The 16,532-nt window shown below is 46.0% G+C and overlaps 2 protein-coding genes across 3 annotated transcripts in view; one reads left to right on the plus strand and one right to left on the minus strand.

Moving 5' to 3' along the window:
- MYBBP1A (MYB binding protein 1a) overlaps positions 1–4,188 on the minus strand; it is a 59,776-nt gene extending 55,588 nt beyond the window's left edge. Inside the window, exons 1-7 of the mRNA XM_068655986.1 lie at positions 3,834–4,188; positions 3,628–3,723; positions 2,881–2,964; positions 2,474–2,548; positions 1,959–2,066; positions 1,040–1,230; positions 610–777 (exon numbers count right to left, since the gene is read on the minus strand). Of these exons, the coding sequence (XP_068512087.1) occupies positions 610–777; positions 1,040–1,230; positions 1,959–2,066; positions 2,474–2,548; positions 2,881–2,964; positions 3,628–3,723; positions 3,834–4,001 (890 nt within the window). The 5' untranslated portion in view covers positions 4,002–4,188. The remainder of the gene's footprint in view (positions 1–609; positions 778–1,039; positions 1,231–1,958; positions 2,067–2,473; positions 2,549–2,880; positions 2,965–3,627; positions 3,724–3,833) is intronic.
- Positions 4,189–4,831: 643 nt separating this feature from the next.
- EIF4H (eukaryotic translation initiation factor 4H) lies at positions 4,832–16,410 on the plus strand. Of its 2 annotated transcripts, XM_068655989.1 has the most exons (7): positions 4,832–4,989; positions 10,260–10,441; positions 11,398–11,462; positions 11,572–11,671; positions 12,318–12,383; positions 14,244–14,402; positions 14,522–16,410. In XM_068655989.1, exons 1-7 carry the CDS (start codon positions 4,931–4,933, stop codon positions 14,656–14,658), a joined length of 768 nt encoding a protein of 255 aa, XP_068512090.1. In that variant the 5' UTR covers positions 4,832–4,930; the 3' UTR covers positions 14,659–16,410. The 2 variants fall into 2 exon arrangements, with proteins under 2 accessions (XP_068512090.1, XP_068512091.1); XM_068655990.1 differs by lacking the exon at positions 12,318–12,383.
- The last annotated feature ends 122 nt before the right edge of the window (positions 16,411–16,532 follow it).

The following is a 16,532-nucleotide window of genomic DNA, read 5'->3' on the forward strand; positions in this document are numbered from 1 at the left end:
TAAATAATCCTACAAAGATCTAGTGTTAGACTTGGAAAAGGAGCTGAAGTAGACACTGTTATGATTTCAGCCCCAGCCATACCCTTCTAAAACACAGACCATGTCAGCACCCAAACCAAAGGAGCCCAATAATATCTAGGTGTTTTAATGGAGCCCATCCTACAAAGCACAACTCTAGCAGTATTAGATACAAATTTCACAACCTTGGTTTATCTACACAGTTGTCTTTAAGCCATGACAACAAAACAGCCACTCTCTCAGACACTTACAGAACGGAATGGTACAGTTCCTCTGACAAGTCTTGTAGGAGCACACTACTGATTGAAGACAACTTTATGCCTGACAGGGGTATCACTGTCATGTGCTGTCCTTGGTAAATTTAAGCCCAAATTTGTTACACATCATAATTCCAACAGAAAACTTACTGGTAACTTGTGGATTTAGGCTTCCTATAAAGTTTCTCATGAATACCTAAATAATCAAATGTTCTCATGTTGTTTATAAGAAACAGTAAGTTCCATCCTACCACAAGACCAGAAAGATACAAGAAACAGAAGCAAGAAACAGAAGAACAATAGGTTAAAAAACAAAGTGTATGTTAAAACAAACCTCACAGGCCCTGATTTCTCCTTGAATAGCCCGTTCTCCACAGCTTCTTTCCAGAACAGTTCAAAGGCACCTTCCTTTAATGAAACTTCGAGCAAAGCAAGCCCTACACTGGGCAATTTCTTGTCCTTCTTCTCTGACTTGGCAGCACTTTGCAGAAGCTCTACAAGTCTAGAAGAAGAAAGCATACGATGTGAGAGAATGGGCCTGGAAGGGGATTGCTGAAGGCCAAATTCATCCCACTGAAGAATGCAGGACATTTACAGAGCACTGCAGGCAAAGCTATAATTTAGTAAACGGCAGAGCAGTTAGTGCCTACCTCTTAATAACACCTGCAGTAGCAAATGCAGGCAGAAGGAAAGCGTTACTTTTCTCACTGCTATCCAAGAGACCAATAATATTGGATTTGATAGTCTTAATTTTAACAACTTACTTGGGAATATTTTCTTCATTTACAATAGTAGGTGATCCAAACAGCTTCTTCAGCTTTTTAGGTTTCAGAACACCAGGGAATTTCTGTATGCCCACAAGTAAAAGGTGCAGGTTCTCTGGAGACTTGAAAGCTGAAGTGAAGTCAGCTTGCAGGATACCAAACAGGACCTCCTCAAATATGGTTTCAGGAACCTAGGTCAGAATGAAGGTAAGAGAGCATGTGAGAAACATCTGAGGGCATTTTACCAACCTGCTGTGTAGTATATGAAAATATCTGTATTGTAGGGCATCTTACTAAAAGCCTGAGTGTTCCAGAAACTTTAGAAACAGCTTTTATGGTGCAACCAAAAATCATGAACAAATTTTTATCCAGTATTACTATCCAGTCCCCAGGTGCTTAACCACAGGGAGCAGGACAATATGTTGTCATCAAACAGAAGTTCTGGTCAGCTCCAGCTGAAATTGTTCTCTTGCCATCTGCCTGTTCCTGTCTGTACTGCTGTGCAGCTCAGAGAGGAGTAAACACTCTTGGATTAGCTTTTAATTATATTTCCATCAAAAGTTACTTATTTCAGTAGGATTTGTTGGTAAACAACTGTGTTGAATGGTTTTCATTCAATGATTCAATGTTTTCATCAATAAAATATTCAAAGAGTCAAAACGGCTTACATTTGGATTTTCTGAAAGATTAGATTCAAAATACATTTAAACCTAACATCAGGAGTAGACAGACTAAGGTAAACCAGAGCATCCTTCTCAGAAAAAAAGCATCTGCCCACAGACAACTTAGAAAATACGTCCTGCAGTTTAAACTTACTCTTCCATAACTCCCCTCTGACTTTTAACTATGAACAAACTAATGGAAAAGCAGTCCCCAAAGCGAAGTCCTCCCTCCTATCCACCACATGCTGTGGCTATACCTCCGACAGGATGTCCACAATAGTTTTGCTAGGGAGATCTTTGAGGTGTGCTTGGTATTGTGCCAACTGCTGGAGAAGCTGGATACTCTCCAGCAGAGCTTTCTGGTCCTAGAAAGGAAAAGTACATCAAAAATAGAAGACATATATTAGAGGTTAAACAGAAGGCTTAAATAATCCACTACTGAGACCCTTGTGTCTACTTCAAATAAGAAAACAATTGCTTCCTGATGTGCAACTTTTCCCAACAGTATTTTCTGGCTGCATGTGACTATACACGCCTTCCTTCCATAAGACGTAGTGAGACTTTTGGTACCATCTGACACAGTTTCTACTTTCTAGTCAGGAATAGACATTTAGAAGGTACAAAAACTCTATGGATAATGCAAAAGAAATGAATTGGACTTGATGCTCCAAGTCCCATCTCATCCACTGGCCTAGTCTTTCTCTCCACATCCTCTCTTTACTCCAGCCAGCCTGAGAACCCCTACTGACAAGCAACGTAACAGCAGTGTTACCTTAACAAGCCGGCCAGATTGAAATAGCGCTATAACTCCAAAAAAGTTTCCAAAAGCTGCATTTCTCACAAGTTTCTGAAAAAGAAAAAATATTGGAGTAAAAATCCATCCCACTGAGAGGTCAGATCTCACATTCGACTACAACTCTGACAGAGTTGAAAAACAACCCCCCATACTACGTTTAAGAGCTACTGTCCTAGATTTTCTCTCCAACACACAAACAAAGCTCAGATAAAACACGGACAGACAAGAATATCATCAACTTCCAGTTTTCTGAAATATTTCAGTTATTTCATTGTACTCGTTTCTCTCAGTAAGAACCCCAAAGTTACAGTATCCAGGCTCCAAACAGCCAAAGAACAGAGAAAGTTAAACTTGCTGTTCAATGATGCTATGCACAGACTCACCTTCTTCACTTTTTCAAGATTGTGTTTTTCTTTTATCTGTTCCAGGACGCTAAATACTGGAATTTCCTCAAAAGCCTGCAACACCTGAGGAGATGGATGAGACAGCTCAGTTTGCAGTTTGTTCATTCTATGAAGTATTAACAAGTTCAGCCAAAACAGACCTGAACACTAGATGTGCTGCTGTGGGCAATAATGGAGCACAATTAGATCAGTAAAATATGTGTCAGAATTACAACTAATGCAGACATAAATATATCTGCTGGTATTCCTTTTTTTTTGTTTTTTCCTTTACGTGGCATAGCAGGATTAATAAAGAGAGCATCCTGCTGCAACTATGTGACCCTGTAGAAAAGCAATGAGACTTTTCAGCATGGACAAGGCCCTGATCCAAGCGGGAAGAGCACAGGCTCCTGTGTATTATCAGCTTGTTAGGCGTGATGGAGTCACATCCAAGGCAATGACATAAAGTTATGTGTATAGACTTAATGTCTGCAACTAAATGTCATGTTATAGACTCAAACAGCATCAAGAAAGTATCCTGAAGCGGGTATTATAGGGTTGCCTTTTCAGATCTCCCACGAAAATCACCCAATATCAGAAAGAAGTTAATTTTAAGAAGCCCAGACAGTTCTAAACGCAGCACGTGTAAAAACTTGGCCATATTTCGCCACTGAAGGCTGCTCCTGAGGCACGACCGAACCCCTCACGGCCCCCTCAGGGGGGGGGAGCAGCGGCCCCAGCACTGACCTGCGCCAGGGCCAAGCTGAAGCCCGGCCGGGCGGCCTCACGGGTGGCTCCCAGCCCTTCCACCAGGCGTTTGAGGGCGTACTGCATCTCTTCGTCCTGAAACACAAAACCAGGCGTTTTTGGGGAGGCGCCGAGCACCCCGCGGGACCCGGCCGCGCCTGCCCCCCTCCATCCATCCCTCCATCCCTCCCGGTCCCCCCCCTCACCTTTCCGCCATCCCTCAGGTGCCGCAGGAGGTTCTCGGTGGCCGCCAGCCGCACCTCCTGCTCGGGTTTGGCGATGTCCCAGAAGAGATCGAGGAAGGCTCGGCCCTGCCTCAGCACCCCGCGGGGGTCCGCGACACCCCCCCCGCCGCCACCCGCCCGCTCCGCCATGCCGCTACCACACGTGGGGCCGCCACCACCGCCGCTCCCTGCCCGCTCCTCCTCTTCCGGGGCAGCGGGGACGGAGCTGGCCCCGCACCGAGCCTGGCCCCGCACCGGGGGTGTCCCCACGCGGGCTCTGTCCCCACGCGGGGGTTGTCCCCGCACCGGGGCTGTCCCCGCACCCGGCCGCCACCGCCCCCCCCCCCCCCCCTCAGCCCCGAGCCCCCCTCAGCGCCATCTTCCCGTCCCCGCCCGTCCCTCCCGAGCCCCCGGGTGGGATCGGGGCTCCGTGAGGGGGCACACCCGGGGTTAAACCCCCGCGGCCGGCCCCGCTTCTCCCCCGCAGCCCCTCAGCGAGCCGCGGGGCTGCTCCGAGGGCGGTGCGGGCGCTTGGGAAGCGGCGGAGGTCGAGGGAACGGGGTGGGGGAAAGCTGGTGAATGCTTCCAGACACGTGCAAACGAGAACTCACCACGAACTCCTTTATTTTAATGATATTTTTTATTTTTATTTAACTATCATTTTTATTTTTACTCATTTTTGACGAGCACAGAGAGAGCAGCCGCCGCTCTGAGCCCCCAAAGCGCAGGGGCTCCCTGCTGGTTCTCCCCTCACGCTGCTCCCTCCTTCCGTCCCGGCTCGGCGGGGCTCCTGCCCCACGCTCCGGGTCCCCCGTCCCGTCCCGCCCCGTCCCCGGGGCCGCCCCTCACGGCACAAAGGCGGCGGGGCCCGCGCTCCGCGCCCGCCTGTGACGGCGACTTCCCGACAGGCAGCGGCGCGGGCAGCCCCGCTGGAGGTGCGAGGAGAGGAGGGAGGGGGGGGAGCTGGAGACAGGCACCGCGACGGGCAGCCCCGGCCGGGGCCCCGCCGTATATAAGCGGCGCGGGGTCCTGCGGGCGCGGTCCTGTCACGCTCGCCCGGGGAGGAGGCTGAGGTGGCGATGGCGGATTTCGATCCTTACGACGATCGGGCCTACAGCAGCTTCGGCGGCGGCCGGGGGTGAGCGCGGGGAGGCTGGGGAACGACCGGGGATCCTCCCGGAGGGAGCGGGGAGGGAGATAGGGAGGTAGGGAGGGGCGGCCGCCCCCCCCCCACATGCACGCTCCGGGCCTGCCCCCCCCACCCCCCGCTGGGCCTGGCGAGGAGGGGGCGCGGCCGGGCCTCGGCCCTGTGGGGATGGGATGGGGGGAGTAAAAGAGGGGGGGGGAGGGATAGGCGGGGGGCGCCGCCTCCGGCAGCCTGCTGGCCCCTCGCCTCCCGCCTCTCGGCTTTGTGGAGGCGCGGGGAGGTGGCTGCGGTGGTCTGGGAGGGGGTAAGGGCAGCTCGCCCCCCCCCCCCCCTTTCCTTCGCTCCGCAGCAGATTTGGGGCTTGGTGGCTGGGGAGAGCCGGGAAGGGGCGGGAGGCGGAGGGTGTCGCTGTGCTCCCGCCGGCCCGGAGGCGAGGGGAGGGAGCGGGGGGGGGGATTTAGGGAGGTGCTGGGCCGGAGCCAAGGTAAGGCCGTGAGGAGCTGCAGCAGGGACACGGCGGGAGGAGGGAGCTGCCCGTGGAGGGCTCGAAGCCCCGGTGCGGGCGGGACGAGCTCCGCACGGCGGAGGGGGGAGGGAGCCGCGGCGGCGGCCCCGAGAGCAGGCGGCGTTGTGGTGCCTGCGGCGGGGAGGAAATGGGAGGGCTCTGCGGTGCCTCCGCTCGGGGAGAGCCGGGAGCTGCCGGCCTCTCTTGCCTTATCCTGGCTCCCGGTGCTGGCTCCAGCCCTCGGATCCGTGGGGCTTGGCTCTGGAGACCGCACGTGTTTGGGGGGAGCAGGCTGCGAAAGCAGTGACCAGCAACTACAGAGTTTGCCTTAAACTGCATTAGGAAGACACACATAGTTAACTTTTCGAAGGCTGGTGCTGTATAAGTTTGCTCTAAATTAAAACACCAGGTATAAAACTGCCAAATAAACTATTTGCAAGCAAATGTTAACGAGTATGCTGTTTTTGTCATTTAGTCTTCCAAGATGTTTCCTAATCAACAGTTCTCCTCTGCTGTGTTTAAAGGAGTAAACAGGTTTCATTTCCAGGCTGCCCAGGTAGCAGGGATGCAGTGCTGCTGAGGCTCTAGCAGGAGTGAGTTGCCTTGCATTCAGCAAATCTCTGGCACTTAGGCTCTGTAAACTAGTTTTTGTGCATAAATGTCCTTTGTCTAAAGAGGAGATGTCCCAGAGCAAACAGAGGGGATGGCCATTCCTAGTTTTGCCACTTCTTAAATTCTTAATAGATACATTGACAACTGCTTGAGGTGGCACTTGACACTCATAATTCAGATGTTACTGTAAAGTAGCAAAATAAAAGTTGAAGTGTTACTTTCGTATTCAGATTTCTTTAATAGAGTACTTAAACTTGCTCTCAGGCAAGGCTCAGATACTTGCTTTGGTGAACTAAAGGTGAACTGCTTAGTAGATGCTTCTGCAGATGTTTCTGGTAAGTAATGAGGAGGGAACTCAGTAGTTTGGGTGCTATGGGTCCTGAGCTTTGTGCAGTCTTGCATGTAGCAAAAATGTGACCCTTCTTGAAGGTTCTGATTAAAAAATCTTTTGTTATCTTAGGGAGACTCCTGCTCATTTATTTTTAGGTGCTCTAGGACTGCAGGAATAGTGTAAAATCAGTAGAGATGTAGTTTGTCAGAGCTGCCCGCTGTGGAGCATTATCATGAGATTGCAGTGAGGCAGATAGGAAACAGTGGCTCCTAATGAGCTCTAACATAGCTAAGACAACTGCCTTGTTCTCCTCTCAAAATGACACAGGAGGGCAACGGAGGATGACTGGTTTGAGATGGGATTTTGCTGTACTTGAGATGTCTGGCAGTGAACTGATTACAAGTTGAAGCATGACACTGATGTGCGAGTCAACTTATTCCAGAGGGAAAACATGCTGTTGACATTAATAACAAAAGCACACTGTAGAAGCTTTCTGGTTGGTGTGTTGGAGCCCAGAATTTGACACCAAAATCCATTCTTGGTCATGCTGGGGCCTAGCTGGAACACTGAGCATCTGTAGAGCCTCTCAGGGTTGAAGGAGACTGCGTTTATCACTCCTGGCCTGCTGGTAGGCTGTTTGGTTAGGCGTGGTCTTTGTACCGGGTTACCTGTGCGGGACACCTTAATCAAAGGTTAAGATTCATCCCATGAATCATGATACAGTAAGTGGAAATAGAGAGCAAGTATTTATGCTTTTGGATCCTGTTTCCTACCCATTTACTACTAATAAATACCTCTTAATTCTTAGGCTCAAGTAAGCTTCTTGCTGAAGACACGTAGCACTTACTGTAGGGATGTACTCGGTTGCCCGAATAAATTCAGTCTGTGCTTAGTGTTGTGGTCTGGAGACTCCTGATGAATCTTGTCTTGCTGAGTCTTATGGTGTCTCTGGTGAAATACTGAAGCTGCAACCCGATTACGCTGTTGTCTGTTTGCTGGGCAAAAAGATAAATCCAGAACTATTGTTTTGATCCTTTGTGAAAGGCTATTAAACTCAAATGACAGCTTTCCAAAATATTCCTGACTCAGAATATTTGACAGACTGTGTTCTGAACAGCTAAACTTCCTAAAAGTAGCTTCAAAATAATAGTTTGGGTGCTCTTTCACCCCAGCGTGGCCTTATGATGTCACCCAACAGTCCACCAAAAAGTAAACCTAATTATAGGGATGCTGCCTCTGGCCTCTGCTAGAAGCAAGCTTTCTTCAACTTTCTGCTTTAATTTCATGGAGGAAAAAAAAAAATAGTGTTTGATTCCCCTGCTAAGATGACATAATTATTACCTAGGTGTGTCTCAGTGAAAGTTGCACTGGGTGGGAAATGCAGATACACATCTAATGCTTTGGTGTGATCCGGGTCACTTAGTTCAGGGCTGTTCTTCATTATATTGATGCCTGTCCTATTTTATTATGAATTATGCATCTTGTTTGAATCTTGGATACTGAAGTCAGCCTTACTTTTTATTTCACCATTTCGATGTTGAAAAAAATGTAGCAAGGTGTAGGAACAGTGTCTTTCAGTGTTGCAAAACTCCTTGTCCTGCTGGACTAGAAGCCTGCAGGAAGCTTAGTTTGGAACCTGGTTTGTGACCCTTCCTGTTCTTCAGGTGAAGACTGAAAGACCAACTCCATAGCTATTTGATAACTGAGGCTTTAGTGGAAGATCTTCAAAAAGAATATGTCACTTCAGAAAAATATCCATAGGAATTGCATAACGGGACATGAATTTACACACAACTTCCCTCCCCCCCAAATCCTGGCGTGTTATGGTAGAAACATGGCTTGTTTGCAGCACTGAGTTTCTTTGGGGGATTGTGAACTTGAGGGTGTGGTTTCAGAGGCAGCTCGATTCATCTAAGTGGAGGCTGCTGTTGAAAGCTGCAGTTGGAGCCCTGGCTTGTGTTCTCCTTCCTGTGCTGGCACAAGTGCCTTTTGCAGCTGATCACCTTGTTGATACGGTGAATTCATCTGTAAGGGGAGTGCTCAGATGAATTAGTGCACAGAGCCGGACGATTGGCAGCCCAGGAAACATGGTGAGAGTGCACAAAAGGAGGGAATGCTCTTTTAAACTCGTCCTAAGCCATTTTGATATTACTATTGGACATAAAAATGAAGGTTTGGGGCTGCAAATTAAGTGTGGTATTTTAAGGGTTTCTGTAAAACCCCCAATGAGAATGAAGGCATGGAACTGATTTGACATGTTACAGAGTTCTGCCCTTCATACAGAGCGCCCAGCTACAGCAGCTTCTGGTCTTGAGCCTGTTTTGACTCTGATTCTTTATTGAGACAAAGGCAGACATGGAATATTGTCAGAAATGCTAAAATATGAACCTGGCTGGGCACTAATTAAACGTACTGAGGTAGTTACTTGGGTTTGTGCAGCAGCATGTTGATACTGTTGGTGAAACTCCTGCACTGGTACCATGAATAGGCACAAGTGGCAGGCTTACCTAGAAAGAGTTAAGGAGTCTTATCCAAGATTTCTGCATTATGTCATCCGTTCGCAATAAAATATTTATTCTGGAATGAAGAGGGGGGGAAAAAAAGGTGGACAAGTACTGTGGACCTTCTTGCTGCATGCAACTAGCCAGAATAATACAAGATAATGAAGGTATTTGAACCTCTGCAGAAATCCAGTTAGTTCTTGTCACCAGGCAAACCCTGGATGGCACACTCAGAGTTCCTTTTGCTATTTCAAATGTTCAGGAAACCTCTTGGAAAGGGAGCAGACATGAACAAAATTCAGTAAAAGAAGGCACTGAGGAAGAGAACATGGCAGAACTGTAGGTAGGCTTCTCAGATGCAGCAAAAGTTGCCTAGGCAGAGCAAGGGGCATTGAACTGGTGATGGGGGCATCCTGTAGCCAGCAAGTCCAGGAGCTGTAAGTTAAGGGCCTTGTGTCCACAGTGACTGCTCTCTGTAACGGAGATCAAGGTTAGCTTGAGAAGCGTAGGCTCCATGGGAAATCAACATGCAGATGTGTTGTCTTAATACAGTGAAGAACGGAGCTGGTAATTTTCTAGTTCCTCAGCAACCAGTGCTGATAGCCTTAACTGAGAGGAAGAATAGGAAAAAGCAGCCTAGTTTTCTTCTGATGAGCCCAAAAGGAAGAAGTACCCAAATATCATTTTAAATTGCTTTTCTGCCTTTAGAATGTCATGTTCAACTAAGCTGGTTAGCCTGTGTTCAAAGTATTACGGTCCAGGTGCCCTTCAGATATCTGACAGCTGGTTACAGCAGTAACTTTTCAGAGATGGAGGATGTCTCTTAAGCAAATTAAGATGATTGTGGAGTTGATGTTATACTATTTAGCTAAAAGCATTAATTCCGCATAAACTTTGGGATATGCCTGTGTCATGCGGGCATTTCCTTACTGCAATAAATTCTTGAAATCTATTCCGGGATGCGTTGTGTTGAGTAGGGAACAGTGTAGATGACCTTAGTTTGAGATTTCCTTAATGTCTTCTGAAACAAGGAAAAAGTTCATTTATCAGTTCATTACTGACTTAATCTGTAAGATAGTTAAGGATATTGTTCATTTGTTCTCCCACTGAAGTACTGATCAGGTCATGCTAAAAAGGAGTTGGCCTTTTGTGGAGGTGGCAGATGCAGGTAAAGGGATGCTACCAGGAGTTGTGGAAGCTGACTGAAGCAGGGGGAAGAGATCCACTTCTGATAAATCCACTAGCACCTGGGCAGTGCTGCGTACTGTATTACGGGAAGTCAGGTTCCAGAAATGGACTGCTTTTCCAACAGGTCTCGTGGTGGTGGCCTTGGTTCCCGCAAACAGAAAGAGCTGCCAACAGAACCCCCTTTCACAGCGTATGTGGGAAACCTACCCTTCAACACTGTTCAAGGAGACATAGATGCCATCTTCAAGGATCTCAGTGTAAGGAGTGTACGACTAGTCAGAGACAAGGAAACAGACAAATTTAAAGGTGAGTGTTCAGAGTTGGTTCAGTTGTAGGTTGCTAACTGGTAAGAGAATCATTTACTTCTAAAATTGTTTTAATGGGGAATATGCTCTCCTCTGAAGTGCAGTTTGTTCTTCAGTGTTGATTTATGCAAAGTTGTCTTTCACCAACAAATAAACATCTCGTTTGAATGAGATTCACTTTTACTTCCATCACAAGATGCAGTCTGATCAAGTCAATATTTGCCCTGCTGTAAGAGGCTCTCAAACCTTGTTTGTCTTTATGAATTTTAACAAAGCTGAAGTGTCTGAGCCACTCAAGATCAGTGGTCTTTGGCTCTGAGTACTTAGGCAATCTTTCTGTAGCTCAGCAGACTCCCATTGCTTCGCCTTTTCCTTTAGTAGGTTAGGTAGGAAGGAAAAGCAGTTCAGTGAGCCATTCACACAATTGCTTTAGAGCATGTAAATCATATTTCCATTGGAAATGACTGAGGGGAAATGGAGTACTTCCTAAGTTACTTTTTAAGTTACTTTTTGGGGGGAATACGGTTTGAGGAATTTCAGCAAAGGAATAGCAAATTTGCTAAATGGTGCAGTGACAGAAAATCAGACCATTGGCCAAGCAGGTACCTCATCTTCTTATTTAAAGATGCTAGTAACAAATGTCAATATTCATCTGAATAACTGTCTAAAGGTGTAGATCAAATTTATCTGCAATGGGAACATACTGTAAAGGAAATTAATCAGCCTTTTAGCGTTTGTGCTCTGTCCATGTAGAGCTCTATTGCAGGCTCTGTCCCAACTGTTAATAAGCATAGGTAAATGCATTCATCTTTAATGATGTTTGGTTTGTGAGCAGTGTACATCTTGTACTTATTTGTAGTTCGTGGTTGAAAGAGAAGACTTGGATATACAGGAAGAGAAGCTTTTTACAGTTGCTTTCTAAAGTGCTGGTATTAATTTCTGGGTTTCTTCTTACAGGATTTTGTTACGTAGAGTTTGATGAGGTGGAGTCACTCAAGGAAGCTCTTACATATGATGGTGCAGTAAGTACATTTCCAATTAATTTGTGAAAGAGAAAAATAAGCACAAGTCTCAAGCTTCTTGGCAGCCCATCTGGCAATTTCTGAAGAGATTCTCCTCTTTATTTAACAGCTTTTGGGTGACCGATCACTCCGAGTGGACATAGCAGAAGGCAGAAAACAGGATAAAGGTGGCTTTGGCTTCAGAAAAGGTGGCGGGCCTGATGACAGAGGTGACTTTCATTTTCCTAAATAGAATCTTGAATATAGCAGCTGGAGTTACGACTTCTGGTGCTAACTAATGCATGCAAGGCACGCAAGAAAACACAAAGACAGTAGTGGAAAGAAAACGTGTACGTACCTAGTGTAGTTGCTGCCGCTCCTGAAATTGCTGGAATAGATGTGCTTCGTGTCCCAAAGCTGCGTGTGTGTCACTGCTAACCTTGGAAGTGAGACCAATCCCCCTAGCACTGTGCAGTCTCTTGCAGAGGACAATAATAAGCCCAATGGTCTGATCTGCTACTATTTTATTAGTGTGTAAAAATGAGTAATCAAAGTAATCACAAGTGTATGAATATGTATTTTGTATATATTGTCTGATGTTCCAGTGTAAGAACAGGCTTTTCTGTAGCTGCAGAACTTAATTGAACTACATTGACTGGAGCTTTTCATCAGTCTGGTTTAGAGGAGCTTTTCTGACCACTTGTTCTTGGTTAACAAAGCTGATCTTTTGTTCCTATCCAATGGAACTTGGTGGTACTGAGATGAAGGGATTTTCCAGCAGCATGACTTTGGATATGGAAGGACTGGACTTTGGTGTCCCCTTATCAGTCTTTCCCACAGCTTTAGACCTGAACACAATTGTGGCTTTTTTCCTAGGAATGGGAGGAGGTTCCCGAGAATCCAGAGGAGGTGGATGGGATTCCAGAGATGACTTCGGTTCTGGTATCAGTATTAACACTTATAAGATAGGCGGCCTAAAAGGCACAAATGTTCTCATTTTCATGTCAGCTACGTTTGTCCCCATTTCTGTTTTGACTTAGTCTACTGTATGCCAGCATGGACATCCTGTGGCTGCAGTGGGATTCTTCAGGGGAAACTTCAATTGCTTTGTAACAGAGGAGATGGTCTTCATTTTAAGCTTTATGAAGTGATCTTTAATATCAGAATACTAGATTGAATGTAGTCTGGCATGTCTAGGTTTCAAGCACAGCATTTCTCACACATGAGCCCAAGTACATGTTTCAATAGTAGCAGAAACAGACAGGCCATGTGGAAAAACAGATATTGGTGCTGCATTCTCTCAAAGCAGAGGCTTTCACCTCTCTCAAGAGGTTGATAATATAATGCCATGTGAAATGTGTACTCCTGGAGCAAATGATATCTCCAAAGTTGTGTTAGTTCCAAAGCACATTTAAATACAAAACATTCCTCAAAGTTAGGTCTGTTCTGTTAATGCAAGTTGCAGCGAATGACTGAACTTGCTGAGTGGAAGGTACTGATGGAGCCATTGTTTATTTTTTGACTTCCAGTTAGTTTCCAGTTATTAGTGTCCAGGGTGATATTAACTCAATTGCTTTTGTCCTCTGAACTTGTGGGTTTGGTCCATTTTCTGATGGGGAGATGTCGGCAAGTGCAACTGTGCAGTGTCTGGTCTCTGCATGAGTGGAATGGACAAAGTAGGGGAGGTAACCATGAGCTGCTGGCATGGAACTCAGCATGGTGCTGGAGAGAGGAAGCTTGCTACAACGCTGTGCTTAACCTGCCTTCGTAGCTAAGCATTCTGGTGTCGCAGCCTTATACCTTTACTGGCAGCTTCTTCAGATGCACATTTCAGCTGGCTAGGTGCTGGGTGAGTGATTTGTGTGCTGAAGTTTAGCGTTGAAGTCTTACTTGGTACAGAAGATTTTCTTCTCAGGTTGACTTGCTCTGGATCAAGTCTTAAAGATTGCTGTTTGGCACTGAAGTAAAGGACAGTTCTGCGACTCTGCCAAATGCTAAATTGGAAAGGAGAATTTCAGATGGGAATAAAACATCTTTCCCTTCCTAGCAGCTTCTAAAAAAATTGTTTCACTTGGGTATGCTGCTAGCCTGAAATATCTTCCTACCATTGAGAGCTATTGGGGGATATCCCAGGATGGTCACTGGTGCAGAATGGAAGTTGGTCAGTGACAGGTAGTTCTTGGTCGCTTTTGGTACACAAACTGAAGAAATGTAGTCAGCTTCACATTTAAAGTCTGTTTTTTTTTTTTTTTTTAGCTCTTTCATTAGTCAAGTAGATCCCTGGCCATTTTATAGTATAGTTGAAAAGCCTTGGTTTTGCTCCATTTTTCAAAGGCCTTCTTAAGGATCGTTTCATTACTCCCTGGCTCTTTTCCCATTTGCTCTGCTCCTGCAGGTTTCATGCTAAGGCTGCGGCCAGTGTGATCTGTCCACAGCAGAACCCAGGGTACTTGTAATGTTACCTCGTCATTCAGCTTCTGGTGTTAACAATCTGAAGTTGCAGCTGAAGTTCATACTTTAATGGTGCTTGGTAACCTGGTTTCAAAGACTGAGTATGAAACAAGCCTCTAGGTGGATAAAGCAAGTTCTGAACTTGGCATAGCGCACTGGATTTCAAATGCGATCTGTATGACTCTTCCAGAATGCGTTAGATCTGTGAAGCAATCTGTCTACAGACAAAGGCTCTCAGTGCATCATCTTGGACTGACAGCTGTGCCTTGCGAGGTTTTCCAGTCATCCAGATAAATCTAGATAAAAGCGTTGTGAAATGTGCTCCTTACATTCACCATCTTCCTTCTTCAGGATTCAAAGATGATGACTTCTTGGGAGGCCGGGGTCGAGGCACTCGCCCTGGAGACCGACGACCACCAGGTGCCTCAATGGGAAGTGGTGGCACTGGTCGTTTCCGAGATGGGCCTCCCCTTCGTGGATCTTCCATGGACTTCAGAGAGCCAACAGAAGGTAAACTCCTTTTCTCTTCTGTAATTCAGTCTTCATGAATGACACGTTGTTTCTTCATCAGGCTAAAGCTGCTTGCCCTTGGCAGAGTAGTCTGAAAACCTCACTGTTTTGTCTTGCAGAGGAAAGAGCACAGCGACCCCGGCTTCAGCTCAAACCTCGAACAGTTGCTACTCCCCTCAATCAAGTAGCCAACCCAAATTCTGCTATCTTTGGTGGAGCCAAGCCCCGAGAGGAAGTAGTAAAAGAGCACGACTGAGCTTGGGGTTGAGAGGGAATGGGGAGGCGGGAGAAAAAGCAAGACAGTACAGAGTGACTAGCTCTGCTGGAATGTCAACCCTGCAGTTTACCATTCCTGCCATCTGGCATTTGTCCTCTTTGAAACTGAAAACACAGAGCTTGTGAATGCATGTCAGCTGTTAACAAGTGGTTTTTAGTACGTTCTTGGCTTTGCTGTATCTAGTGCCTGCTTTGTGCTGAGTTTCCTCTTCTGTTTCCTTCCAAGCAGCACAGTTGCCAGTAGATAAGGCAGTGTAGCTGCTTCCACAGGTGTGGAGGTCTCTGGACAAAGGTGCTGCTTCACTTCCTCCTTTCTGGGTTTGTTTTACTTTAGAAGCACAGGTTAGACTTAGTTATTACCCTGTATTGTTTCCTTTTACTTCCTCAGTGCTCCTCTTCTGACCTGCATGTCTCGTTCTGTATTGCTGTGGCTCTGAAGAGGAAAACTGGAGAGTCCAGATGAGTTGAGCGGAGTAACTTTCAGTTCTAACCATGTAGTGAAATACCATTTAGGACAATTAATGACTTACTGTATCCAGCAGGGCCCCTTAGAGAGCTAAGGGGGGAACTGCCCTTTCACACAGGTAACCAGGAAGTATCAATTTAATAGATACAAGTCAAGTTGGCTGGCAAGCCTGGTGGATAGGTGGAAGCAGTACAGATAAAGCATCTCCCAGCAGCCTGTTGCTGCTGACTGATAGAATTCAAAATGGTATGATACTACACCTCGGAGCTCAAGGTTAGTGCTGCAAAAATGTGCCCGAGCACAGCTGCTCACTGGCTTTTTCTGCTTACATTTCTTTGGGTTTTACATGTTTGGTAAATTTTTAAATGAAGTTTCTACAAATAAAATTGACTTTTTTATTTTTCTTTAAGGAGTATATACTTTGCCATGCAGTATGTAATTGTCATTACCCCTGTTTTTCTTTGCCCAGTGGTGTACAGTTTTAAGACCTCTGCTTTGAGAATACCATGAAAATGGGCAGATTAGAAGCTGTCATGAAATAGATTCTCTTCCTGTAGAAGTTTGGGTGAAAAGCATCTCTAACCGCTGCATCTCTGAACTTGAAGTGTTTCTCACCAGCGTTGGGAGTGTTCTGTGTGGGAGGAGGGAGGGGAGGTGGAGAGGCTGGAGCTAAGGGGGAGAGCATTCATGTTTAAAAACAGCCTGGATCTCTAACATTGAAGTGCAGACATGTCCAGTGTGCAAGGAAGAACTTGGGCCCCTAACACTAGTGCTGACAGCTCCCAGATAAAGCAGCCGGCACACCAGAGCGCTTCCAGAAGAAGTCTGGAAGCATGGCTGCTTTACTGCCAGCGTCACTGCTAGTAGGGAATTCCTTCTCTGAAGTTTCTTTTGTAATGTCAGAGTCCCAGCAATTTACAGAACTACTCTTTCCTTCCTTCTGCCTGTCACTTAATCTGCTTTTGAGATAAGAACCATTTGTCTAACACTAATAATTAATTTAAGACAGACATGCATTTGTGTGGTTGTATTCCAAACCAATAATTGACCTATTTACATCTTCAATGTGGAAAAGATTTTAAGAACAAATTCCCATATAAAAACTCACCTCTAGTCAAGACAGTTGACTTTTAAATGTAAAAATGAAAAGGAAAAAAAAAAGGAAAAATTCCAAACACTTAACACATTCTGCTTCATAACAAAATAAATTTATGGATATGGTATTTTGTGAATGATCTTTTAAATAAAAGAAAACATTAAGTAATATTTAACATTGGTCTTTATTTGAGTCTGCTCTAGCTTGTGTCCCTCTCCTCCCCTCCCAAAGTTCTCCAACATTGCTTTAATCTGGAATTAACAGGCAAAGAAATGAGGTGGGGGGGATTGGA

The sequence above is a fragment of the Anas acuta genome, chromosome 19 (genome assembly GCF_963932015.1).
Source record: "Anas acuta chromosome 19, bAnaAcu1.1, whole genome shotgun sequence".
In the NCBI taxonomy this organism is placed as follows: domain Eukaryota; kingdom Metazoa; phylum Chordata; class Aves; order Anseriformes; family Anatidae; genus Anas; species Anas acuta.

Bases quoted from the DNA above. Each gene is read 5' to 3' on its own strand.
- EIF4H (XM_068655989.1), top strand. From the start codon at position 4,931: ATGGCGGATTTCGATCCTTACGACGATCGGGCCTACAGCAGCTTCGGC. The intron at 11,672-12,317 runs GTGACTTTCATT...CTTTTTTCCTAG, and splicing joins TGGCGGGCCTGATGACAGAG to GAATGGGAGGAGGTTCCCGA. The intron at 14,403-14,521 runs GTAAACTCCTTT...TTTGTCTTGCAG, and splicing joins CTTCAGAGAGCCAACAGAAG to AGGAAAGAGCACAGCGACCC.